General features: G+C 39.4%; 1 protein-coding gene across 1 annotated transcript in view; it reads right to left on the bottom strand.

Annotated features, from left to right (window-relative positions):
• Positions 1–110: 110 nt before the first annotated feature.
• Positions 111–12,533, bottom strand: part of SLC9C2 (solute carrier family 9 member C2 (putative)) — a 161,020-nt gene continuing 148,597 nt past the window's right edge. Inside the window, exons 28-30 of the mRNA XM_027086295.1 lie at positions 11,720–11,851; positions 2,385–6,075; positions 111–716 (exon numbers count right to left, since the gene is read on the bottom strand). Of these exons, the coding sequence (XP_026942096.1) occupies positions 5,839–6,075; positions 11,720–11,851 (369 nt within the window). The 3' untranslated portion in view covers positions 111–716; positions 2,385–5,838. The remainder of the gene's footprint in view (positions 717–2,384; positions 6,076–11,719; positions 11,852–12,533) is intronic.

The raw sequence follows: 12,533 nt of genomic DNA, 5'->3' as shown, positions 1-12,533 counted from the left end.
GAGTAGAGAATCATTACTATTTTTTTGTAACTCTTTATTTTATACTGGAGTAGATTCTTTTAAAATCTTGTTGAAATGAAAAGGAATAATAGATTCTAAGTAAACAGTCAGATCATAAAATTCTATTTTATTTGACTTTTTAAAATAAAATGAAAAGTGATATCAAACAGTACTATGCAATGTAAGATTGTTAACTTCTCCTAAACTGTGCTTTCAATAACTAAAGTTATGGAACCTATTCCGTTTTTCAATATTTACTAAATTGGGGACGGGGGAAATAATTTTACTCTGAAAAACATTAGGGAGGCACTAATTGTAGCAATATCACAAATCAAAATTATAGGTCCTATGCTTTAGATAGTAGTATGTTAATTGTACAGTGCTTTTGATAACTCCTGCTCTATTATAACTTGCTCTCAGCTGGATGCAGGATTTCATTTGCTAGGCCATAAGCTTTAGGATATCTTATATTATCCTGAGGAATTGTGAACATCTTAAATATAATGCAACTACTTAGAATTAGAGCTTTTGCAGCAGTCCATCAATTGCTTGTAAAATAAATGCAGCAGTAAATTGTTTTAGCAACTTCTAAGTAAACTCCTTGCCAGACAATCTTTCAGCACTTGAGTCAGGATATTAGCTCGGTCTTTAACCTGACTCCAGGTATCACATAAGTGCCATTAACGTCCTTTTCTAAAATGGTATCCAGTTTCCAACTATAAAAGAAAGTCAAAAGTAAAATATTTGACTATGAGCATTTCAGAAAAAAACTTAAGTGCAATCAGAAAACTTACTGAAAAGTTTCCATTATCTGGAACACTCCCTTTAAAACATCTTACATATTAAGGACTCTGAGTAAGTACATGTGCAACTCTATACCATCAAACATCATCTTGTAAAGAGAGATACATTAATTCAATTAGAGTAGTGTATCAAAGGCGCACTTAAAGAGCAATGTTAGGAGAGTTGAATTCCAGTTAACTTTGTGACTGAGTGCAAGGGAAGCTGGAGACTTCTTTCCTAAATTGGAATGAGCATTTTTTTAATAATGGGGCCTGGAAAAGACAGCGGCAAGTGAGGAGCCAAATCACTAGACTCCCAGTGAGGTTCCCCATTTGTGAAATAGGGTCCCTTTAAGAAAGGAGAGGATGGCCGAGGAAGACCGCCTAAAAAGATTTAAATTGCTTTGTTTAAAGGAACAAAGAGCTGTCAGTTTGGTCAATGCCACTGTCCTTCCCCCAACAAACACACTGCAAACCACCGTGATTGTCATAAATAATAGTGGCAGGACCAGAATTTCTATTAGGAGGGTCTTAGGGTGGCTATCTGGTTGGGGATGTGATGGGCCAAGGGACTTCTCGTGAAGCTGCCTTTACACAGCACATCACTTTTCCTTAGAAGACGTGTATTTGGAGTGACTTGGCAACTGGGGGAGGAAGGGTGCTGAAGGCCCCTGAAGCCCATTCTTGGCACCGTTACTGCTACCGGGCCTACTTCTGCATTTGCCTATCGCCTATTGCTCTGTCAGAACTGTCTTCTCCTCCACCCCACTCAGCAGTGGGCTCTGGCCCAAGGGAACTCTGTTAGGGGCCTTCACAGAGACACCCCCCACCCTTGCAGGCTACCCTTCTCCCCACCAGATTTGCCTCTACCAGCCCTCTCCCTCCCCAACTCTAGGCCTGGCTTCCAGCACTTCTCAGACTTTTCTAAATTAGCTCTGATTGCTGAGGAAACTAGGAAAAAATGTCAGGGCAACACATAAGTGACTCTCCATAATAAAATGTTTTGAGGTCTCTTGTTTCATCTTAAATTCACACAAATTTGTCATCCTACTCCATAGTGTGTTTGTTTCAATATAAAATATTTTAAGTAACCTAACAGCAAAATGAGTTAACTTCTCCCTTTGAAAGACTGTCAAATAAAATTGATACCCTAGGAAGATGCCCGTGATCTACCTGTGCGCCACCCCACCCCCACCCCCACCCCCCACCCCTGCCAGAGAGACCCACACATCCATGGGAATGCGCAGTCCAAAGAGAGAAGCATCCATATTTACATACTAATGTCTAACTGTGTGTGTGGTGAATGGCCCTCCCCATCCTTAATCCCAGATAGCCCTACTTTTGAACTAAATATCAGGGGGGAAGGGAGTTAGGAGGGGGGAAATTGGGAGGGGGGCTAGGGCAAAATTACAGTTTTCAAAAATATTCTATAATTTTAATTGTTAAGTAATTCAGGTGAACTTTAATCCCAATTTTCCCATATTAACGAGCTGCCATTTTTCTCACCACCTACATGTTGCTACTTGACTTTACAATTTATTTTCGCTGTGTAGTTTAATATTCACAGTAAGAAAAATCTAATCAAAGTGTCAAGTTTATTACCTCATTTTTCCTCTTCCAGTGATAGTCTCTCTTGGTCATTCCAAGACCAGTGTTGACTGAGCCAATCCAAATAAATGCATTAAACAGAAAAACTAAATTAGGAATTTAAGAGTATAGGTAGCAGGAGGATATTTTGAAATTTCAACTTACTTTCTCCCTGTAAGTGTCGCCTTTCTCTTCTCCCCTTTCAAACAGGCTTTTTACTTTTTTCCCCTCAAGGACATTTGTTACTAGGCTCCCAAAAGTCCAATACAAGGGCTGGCAAACCCAAATGAGAAGAGGCAGGTCACACAAACAAAATGGTTTGGATATAACACAAGAGGGAGTGGACTGAGGCAAACCGTAGAGCATCTGCTTCCCCTGTAGGAGCCAGAGGTGCTCAGCTCTGTCTGATTGTTGCCACACATAGATATGAGGACCGAGGGTTGGCAGACTTTCTGATTTTTTTTTCAAGAAAAGCTCAAAATCTGGATTTTTTTAAATGTGAAATTTCTGGATGTTTACATATTTGACAATTTTAAAAGAAAACATGTATGTGGGCCAAATCCAGTGTACTGGCTGGATCAAGTCCATGGGCCTACCATTTGTGACTTTCCTCCCAAACACATCGTGGAATGCAGAGTGATATATATTTCCCTCACTCTAAAATAGCCCTCAGGGTGCCCTAAGGGGGCTGACATTAGACCCTGAGCTCCCAGCCTTGCCATACACTCCTGTGCCCCAAGAGTGCTGGGGAAGTAGCAAAGTGGCAGACCTAAAGACACTGTGAAGGCTGGGGTGATGGTCACCTCAGTGTTAGCCAACTTGGACAGGAGACCCAGGAGCAGAGGGAGCTCCCAATATCATGGTGCTGCGTATGACCCCCAGAACAGGGCATGCAAAGTGAGCTGTAAGAATGTCTGAGGTTGAATTTGCTTCTAGGGGAGAAGTGAAATTACTTCTTGAATATCTCTCCTCCTGACAAGGGTAGAGGCCTTGTTCGCTCACTCACCAACTAGTGCTTTGCACAGTGCCCAGCAGCATACTGTGGGGCTGCATTTTATAAGAATTATGCAAATGAGTAACACTGAGATGTAAACTATTGATAAAATGTGCCCTTTATGCACACAATTTGAAATCACATAACCACCTCCCCCACAAATTAACAATTCATTAAGAATGCCTGGGCTAGCAGGTTACATGAATTGTAAGCACTGGGATGGTGCTAATTAGAGGAGCAAATCAAGGTTGATTGTGTTTTCAAGCTGGGGTAGCTGGGAAAATGGTGACACTAGGCTTGGTAAGGCAGGATGCTGAGCACTGAGTGAAAGATCTTGAATGTATTTTCCCTACAGCAAGGCCTTCCTATCTAGTCTTCTTTATAGTATGCTTAGCACCATGATATAAGCAATTGGGTACTAATATGCATTTAGTGACAATAATTACTTAGTGACTATCAAAGTGCACCTCAAAGCAAGTCACCTGAATTGTGGCTATGACCGTGGCTTTCAATGAGCATGGGTCAGATTCTATATTCCCTTTGGTCGTTGAGAGAAAACCGGCTCCCACACCTGGGCCTGCTATGTGAGTCTATCCCCTCCCCATTCCTGCTCTGCCCCCAACAGCACTACGGGGCTCCAGCCTACAGGATCAGAGTACAAGGTAGAAGCTGCTGTCCTCCCACAAGGTTGTGGAGGGAAAGGCACGAGAGAGAGTAAGAGCCACCTGGATTTCAGTGTCTGGAAGTCTCCGATATGTGACCTCCCAGAAGCAATGTGGCAGCCAGGGAGGGCCCAAGAATGGAGATGGATGATAAACCCACACAACACCCTCAAACCATTTTCTTAGAATATCAATCTTACATGTAACAAAATTCCTTCTCAGTGATTTTCTTACCACTAAAGGGCTACCCCTTACCCATGACCTTGGCATTATTATTATTTTCGGCAGGCGCAGGTGCTTGGATAACCAGCAGCTTGCTTAAATCTGAAGTTCCCTCCACCTAAAGGAGAAAAGTCAAAATTAGTCAAAAGAGCATTCTTTGATCTCTAAGATGGCTGCTTCCTAACCTTTCCAAAGAATATAAGAAATAAGCCAAAACCTAGAACTCAGCCTCCAACCTAAGCTCTATCTTTCTCATTTCAAATCCTCTTTAACCTTGTTTCAAAAAGTCTTGGACCAGGAGGTTATCTTTTGGATATTTGTAAACATCAGAAAGGAAATTTCTACACCTTACTTGGAACGAATTTGGAAAATGGAATCCCCAGCATCCACTGAGTTACTTTTATTCCGACACTGACATTCAAGGGCTCAGGGCCCAGCCTTCCCAGATAGGAAAAAGAGCTCTCTTCCTCAAACTTTTGCCCCATGTGCCACAGAATCTGCCCTCCCAGAATGCAAGGAGCATACATAAGTAACAATTATAACTATCAATAATTTCTAGATATTATCACATATTATCTCATTGAATCCCCACAAGAACCTTATGAGACGACTGCTGCTATTATCCTCATCTTACTAAGAGGAAACTGAGGGTCAGAAGGCACCTTTCCTCTGCTCACACACCTAGTGGGCACAGGTGTCAGGTTTTAAATCCAAGTATGCCTGACTCCTAACTCTAGTGTCTTAAACTAAACTGTGGGATTGCTCCCACTGTTCCCCACCCCTTGTTTCAAAGCTAAATTTTCATTTTCTGTTTAAAAAAAACATTTAAATTACCTTCACCCTCTGAATTGTTGAGAGGTTGACAAAATAACGTTGGTTAGGAAAGTGGTAAATGCACTTTTTAGGAGATTTACCAACTTTTCCAGGACGTAAAATTTCATTAAATTAGTGAACGTTCCCAGCCTGAACAAGCAGAAAGGGTCTCTCCCAAACTTTTTACCAGATTAAAGAGATGTCAAGCTCTTTTCATGGCCTCTTGGTCCTCCTCATTCTTGGGCTCTGTCCTCACATCACTCCTGTGATCCTACAGCATGGCTTGGCCCAGTAGGGACCTGGCTTCTACTCTTCCCATCCCCTGTTTTGTCCCAGGTGTTCACACTTCCCCCTTCCTTACAGAGGCGTGGAATGATGAGGCCCAGGGCCCTCTATCAAGTTGTGTCCCTAGCCCCTAATGTGTCAGCAAAGTGACATGGCCCCAATGCATCTCCCTTCTTATCAGCCAGCGCAGATAACTTCCAGAGCCATGCTAGCAAGCAGTGTCATTGCCTTGGCGTGAACTAGGAAAAGTGTACCCCATCCTTCCGCTGTGGACGCACAGCCCATGCCAGGACAAACAGCTTGGCAAGTAGAGAGCAGGCAGATTCCTGCCCCCCTTGTCCCTCAGTGACACTCTTGTGCGGGGCACAACTTGTACAACAGTACACAGAAGCCCTGGGTACATTTCGACTGTTTTGTTAAGGGCAGGTGAGAACTATAGGGTCTTTCTAGGTTAAATTTCTCTTTAAGGTGGTTGGTTGAGTTTTAAAGTCACTTATGGGGCACAATGAAAAGCAAATGACTCTTTAGAAATGATCCTCCTTACCTGTTCACAGGTTTTAGGTAAAATGCAAGGTGCAAGATATGGTACCTCTGTCTTAGTATCAATAACACTGCCGTATACAAGAATAACGAATTTCATGTTCACATTATCAATAGTCATTTCGTTATAGCTTGATAAAGTCTCCACATATGCATGATTGAGGGCCACGCACTTCTGAAACTTTAAGTCCTAAAATAAAATGAGATTTTGTCCTATAAATCATACAAAATGACACACGGTATTAAGAAGAAAGCATATTCCACATGAAAAGATGCTCGACATCATTAATCATCAAGGAAATGGAAACCAGCTCACACTTATCAGAATGGCCATCATCAAAAAGACAACAAATAAGTGTTGGCAAGGATGTGGAGAAAAGGGAACCTTCGTGCGCTGTTGCTGGGATTGTAAACTGGTGCAGCCACTATGGGAAATAGTAGGAGGTTCCTCAAAAAATTAATAAAACTACCATATGATCCAGCAATCCCACTTCTGGGTATTTACCCAAAGAAAATAAAAACACTAGTTTGAAAAGATATATGCACCCCTACGCTCACTGCAACATGATTTACAATAGCCAAGATATGGAAGCAACCTAAATGTCATTGATAGATGAATGGATAAAGAAGATGTGGTATATATATATATATACTGTTGGACTGTTGGACTGACCTCTAAGTCAGTATATATATATATGGAATGAAATACTACTCCGTCATAAAAAAGAATGAAATCTTGCCATTTGCGACAACATGGATGAACCTAGAGCGAAGTGAAATAAGTCAGATAGAGAAAGACAAATACCATATGATCTCACTTACATGTGCAATCTAAAAAACAAAACAAATGAACAAACAAAACAAAACAGAAAACAACTTAAAGATACAGAGAGCAAAATGGTGGTTGCCAGAGGGGAGGGGAGGTGGGAGGTTGGATAAAATAGGTGACAAGGGGGCTTCCCTGGTGGCGCAGTGGCTGAAAGTCCGCCTGCCGATGCAGGGGACATGGGTTTGTGCCCCGGTCCGGGAGGATCCCACATGCCGCAGAGAGGCTGGGCCCGTGAGCCATGGCCGCTAAGCCTGCGCATCCAGAGCCTGTGCTCAGGAGAGGCCACAACAGTGAGAGGCCCACGTACCGCAAAAAAAAAAAAAAAAAATAGGTGAAGAGGATTAAGAGGTAGTAACCTCCAGTTACACAATAAGTAAGTCACGGGAATGTAATATACAGCATAAGGAATATGGTCAATAACATTGTAATAACTTCGGAGCAGGTGGTTACTAGACTTATCATGGTGATCATTTCATTATGTATGCAAATGTCAAATCATTATGTTGTATACCTGAAACTAAGATAACATTGTACGTCAACAATATTTCAATTTAAAAAATAATGACTAAAATAAATGAAAGATCAAAAGTTTAAAAAAAGAAGAAGAAAGCAAATTCACTGATTTAGCTGAGTTCTTTGAGGGTGCCAAAGGGCAAATAGACCCTGGGGCCAACAGATAGAATTTATTTGGAGTTCAGAATGACTTCTGACAAGATTCTGAATTCAGAACTTTTATACTGACAAGATTCTGAATTCAGAGCTTTTATATTGCTACTGTTTAGTGGCCCTGAATGTGGTTGCCCAGCCCTGATTTATTTATAATCAGCCACAGCAGGGCAGTCAGCTATGCCTCTTGGATTTCTATTCACACAAGAACCAGAGTCCTAAATATGCAGAGGTTTTATCTTGCAGTAAGCAAAGGCCCCACTTGACAAGGAAACAAACAAAACAAAACAAAACTTAAGCATACGCCAAGTCTCATAAACATAGATTTTAGAGCTAGAAGAGAGCTGTTATGGATTGAATTGTGTCCCTCCAAAATTTATATATTGAAGTCTTAAACCCCAGTACCTCAGAATGTTACCTTATTTGGAAATAGGGTCATTGCAGATGTAATTGTTTAAGATAAGATGAGGTCAAACTGCAACAGGGTGGACACCTAATCCAATATGACTGGTGCCCTTATGAAAAGGGGAAATTTGAACACAGACATACATACAAGGGGAACTCCATGTGAAGATGAAGACAGCTGTCTACAGGCCAAGGAGGGAGGCCTGGACTAGATTCTCCACCATAGCCCTCAGTAGGAACCAGTACTGCCAGGACCTTGATTTCAGATTTCTAGGCTTGAGAACTGTGAGACAATAAATTTCTGTCATTTAAGTCACCCAGTTTGCAGTACCTTGTGACAGAAGCCCCAGCAAACTAATATAGGAGCTTAGAGGTCAGTCCAACAGTAGTAATCTCTTGGACGGTGCCCTGACAGCGGCCATCAACTCATTCTGAACATTTCCAGCCACAGGAAGTACACAGCTACATGATTCAGCCCTCAGATCTTGGTCCCTGACATGCAAATCAAACACTTAATTGCTGAGGGCACCGGCATAGTTGGGGCACCAAAAACATAAGAAAATTAGCAAACTTATCTAGAATTTTACAACCAGAAAAATCTCGTAAAAAGCTATTTTGGTTTTTAAATGCATATAAAATTTGAATTGTGTGGTCTAGAGGAGGGTGTTCAGCATAATCTTGTTAGTCTTTGGGGGTTCTAAAAAGTCTTAATTGGTTAGTTCTTTAATGAAAAAAGACTAGAAGGAAATAAGCCAAAATGTTAAACAGAGATTTTCTGGGGAGTAAATTGGGGTAGAAAATTATTATTATCTTCTTACATTTTGTAACTGTGTTTTTTAAATTTATATAATGAATATGTGTTGCTTGTGAATTTTTTAAAAATGAAAGGACATTCACCTTATTATTGAGTTAAGTCTCACTCCATAGAGTTTCAACTTTTGGGTCCCAATTCTCTCCTCTGGAGTTTCAAAGTAGACTCTAAACTTGTCCTACTGCTCATGAAGAGGCAAAGCAAAAGGAAAAGAATCTACATCTCCTTACCCTTCTGTTAAAGTTTTTCTGAAAAATATTATTGCCACATAGTAAAAGACTGACTGCCTTAGCATGATGTGCTAATTTTTTAAGACAATTTTTTAGAGTAGTTTTAGATTCACAGCAAAACTGAGAGGAAGGTACAGAGATTTCTCATAACCCCCTGCCCTTATACATGCATAGCCTCCCCTATTATCAACATTCTCCACCAGAGTGGTACATTTATTAGAACCGCTGAATCTACACTGATACACATAATCACCCAAAGTCCATAGTTTGCATTAGGTTTCACTGTTGATGTTGTACATTCTATGGGTTTGGACAAATGTATAAAGACAGGTATCCATCATACATGTATCGTAGAGTATTTTCATTGCCTTAAAAATCCTCTGTGCTCTACCTGTTCATGCCTCCTCACCCCAACTCCTAGCAACCATTGATCTTTTTATTGTCTTCATAGTTTTGCCTTTTCCAGAAAGTCCTATTGTTGGAACCATAGAGTATGTAGCCTTTTCAGATGGCTTCTTTCACTTAGTAATATGCATTTAAATTTCTTCCATGTCTTTTTCATGGCTTAATAACTCATTTCTTTTTAGCACTGAATAATATTCCATTGTCTGGAAGTACCACAGTTTATCCATTCATCTACTGAAAAACATCTTGGTTGATCGCTTCCAAGTTTTGGCAATTATGAATAAGGTATTATAAACATTTGTGTGTAGGTTTTTCATAAACAAAACAAACAGAAAACCTACAGAATGGGAGAAAATATTTGCAAATGATGTAACCGACAAGGGATTAATCTCCAAAATATACAAACAGCTCACACAGCTCAATATCAAAAAAACAAACAAACAAATCAAAAAATGGGCAGAAGACCTAAACAGACATTTCTCCAAAGAAAACATGCAGATGGCCAAAAGGTACATGAAAAGATGCTCAACATCGCTAATTATTAGAGAAGTGCAAATCAAAACTACAATGAGGTATCACCTCACACTGGTCAGAATGGCCATCATCCAAAAGTCTACAAATAATAAATGCTGGAGAGGGTGTGGAGAAAAGGGAACCCTCCTATGCTGTTGGTGGGAATGTAAATTGATGCAGCCACTGTGGAGAACAGTATGGAGGTTCCTTAAAAAACTAAAAACGAGCTACCATATGATCCTGCAATCACATTCTTGGGCATATATCCAGAGAATACCATAATTTGAAAAGATATATGCACCCCAGTGTTCACTGCAGCACTATTTACAATAGCCAAAACATGGAAGCAACCTAAATGTCCATCAACAGATGAATGGATAAAGAAGATGTGGTATATATATTCAATGGAATATTATTCAGCCATAAAAAAGAATGAAATAATGCCATTTGCAGCAACAATGGATTGACCTAGAGATTATCATACTAAGTGAAGTAAGCCAGATAAAGACAAATATCATATGACATCACTTGTATGTGGAATCTAAAAAAAACGATGATACAAATAAGCTTATATACAAAACAGAAATAGACCCACAGACACAGAAAACAAACTTATGGTTACCAAAGGGGAAAGAGAGGGGAGGAATAAACATATACACACTAATATATATAAAATACACACTACTATATATAAAATAGACAGACAGCAAGGATCTACTGTATAGCACAGGGAACTATACTCAATATTTTGTAATAATATATAAGGAAAAAGTATATATATATATATATAACAGAATCACTTTGCTGTACACCTGAAACTAACAGAACACTGTAAATCAAATATACTTCAGTTTTTAAAAAAATCCATGTGTAGGTTTTTGTGTGGACATAAGTTTTGAACTCCTTTGGGTAAATATCAAAGAGAGTGATTGCTGGGTCATATGGCAAGAGTATGTTAGTTTTGTAAGAAACCGCCAAACTGTCTTCCAAAGTGGCTATGTACCATTTCGCATTCTCAACAGCAATGAATGAGAGTTCCTGTTGCTCCATACCCTTGCCAGCATGTGGTGTTGTCAGTGTTCCAAATATTGGCGAATTAATAGGTTTGTAGTGGTATCACATTGTTGTTTTAACTTGCATTTCCCTGATGACATAGGATGTGGAGCATCTTTTCCTATGTTTATTTGCCATTTGTATATCTTCTTTGATAAGGTGTCTGTTATGATCTTTGGCCCATTTTTTAATCAGGCTGTTTTTTTTCCCTACTGTTGAGTTTTAAAAGCTCTTCGTATATTCTGGATAATAGTTCTTTATCTGATGTGTCTTTTGCAAATATTTTCTCCCAGTCTGTGGCTTCTCTTCTCATTCTCCTGAGACATGCTAATTTTTTAACCCAATATTTATATTCATATATATATATATATATCTCACAATTCAATGAATATTGTTGAACTTCAGGTCTGTCACTTCTCCAGTTGCTGACTCATGGTAGGGGCTCAAAAAATTACTAAATGGGATGTAAATATGGGGTTGTAAATTGTGCAGTCCAAGAACAGACTTGAACCACTACTTTCTGGAGAGAAAGTTCATAGATGAGGCTTAGTAAACTCAGTAAAAATTTGAAAAGGCAGGAGATTTATATTAACGTAGGTAGATAGAGTAGACTATAATAAACACCAGACAATGCTCATTAACGCATTCTAATTAATGCTATGCTTGATTCTTGGGGATCTACCTATTTAAGATTTGCTGACTTTATTATTTTTAAGGGATGACTGCAGGTAGCCTGGGAAAATCAGCTGTCACAAGGGGACTGATGACCTATAGGAAGTCAGGATAAGCGAGTGATGAGGACTCTGAAGTATTACTTTGAAAGATCAGACACACCTTCCTTTCTTTGTCTCCAAAATATGAAATGCATTTTGTAAAAAATACAGTAAATAAATTTCATTCATATTTTAATCATGCAACTTACCTCATCAATGAGACTTGATTCAAAATACTGATAGGCAATACTGAGAGCAAGCTTCAGCCATATTTTATATTCCAGGGATGGCCAGAAGACATCAAAGCCTTCATATAAATCCTCCAGGGAGATAAAGCAAGCCTGAAATGACAAGGTATCAAACAGTATGCTTGATTTGAAACTAAATTACAAGACCATCAGAAAAAAAAAAAATGCCTGTAGATTTCATCTTCACCTAACCTCCTAGAAAAAACTATCAACTCTAGTATAGTAATTATGATACTCTGCCGTTTAAGCATAAGATGATAGAATGTACAGTCCAATTAAAGCTATAGACTTAAAAACAGGCCAGGAAACTTTATACCAATCAATAGGTAGGATAATCATGAGCCCAAGATTAAGGAACTAAGCCACATAAACTTATCTATTTTTATTGTCACAGTAGGTCACGTTGGCTCATTCATAGTATTTGTTTCCAGCAAAGTGACAATCCAAATAAGGAAGACAACTCTTTCAGAACTCACTGAAGTTCATTTACCTGAAATTCAGTGAATTCAATTCAGCCTTGTGAATACATTCATGCCTTCTATCCTCTTCCAAAAATGAAATGGTATGAAACTGATAAGGTGACATTCCTTTCTGTTTGTCACACTCCTAAGACTCTGGACACTGCTCTGTTGCATCTATCAGTCCCAAAAGCTTGAAAATTTTTTGTAAGTGGGAACTTTCACTAATTTCAATTTGAATCGCCCACAGCTAGTGCAATATCAGGCCATTTATTTGTTAAATAAACTTCTTATTTAGCAAGTGAAAAATGGAAGAC

Source organism: Aethalodelphis obliquidens, unplaced genomic scaffold (assembly GCF_003676395.1).
Source record: "Aethalodelphis obliquidens isolate GAN/ISIS:26980383/991018 unplaced genomic scaffold, ASM367639v1 scaffold55, whole genome shotgun sequence".
In the NCBI taxonomy this organism is placed as follows: domain Eukaryota; kingdom Metazoa; phylum Chordata; class Mammalia; order Artiodactyla; family Delphinidae; genus Aethalodelphis; species Aethalodelphis obliquidens.
Note: the sequence above shows the minus strand (reverse complement) of the source record. Positions and strands in the feature narration are given on the sequence as shown.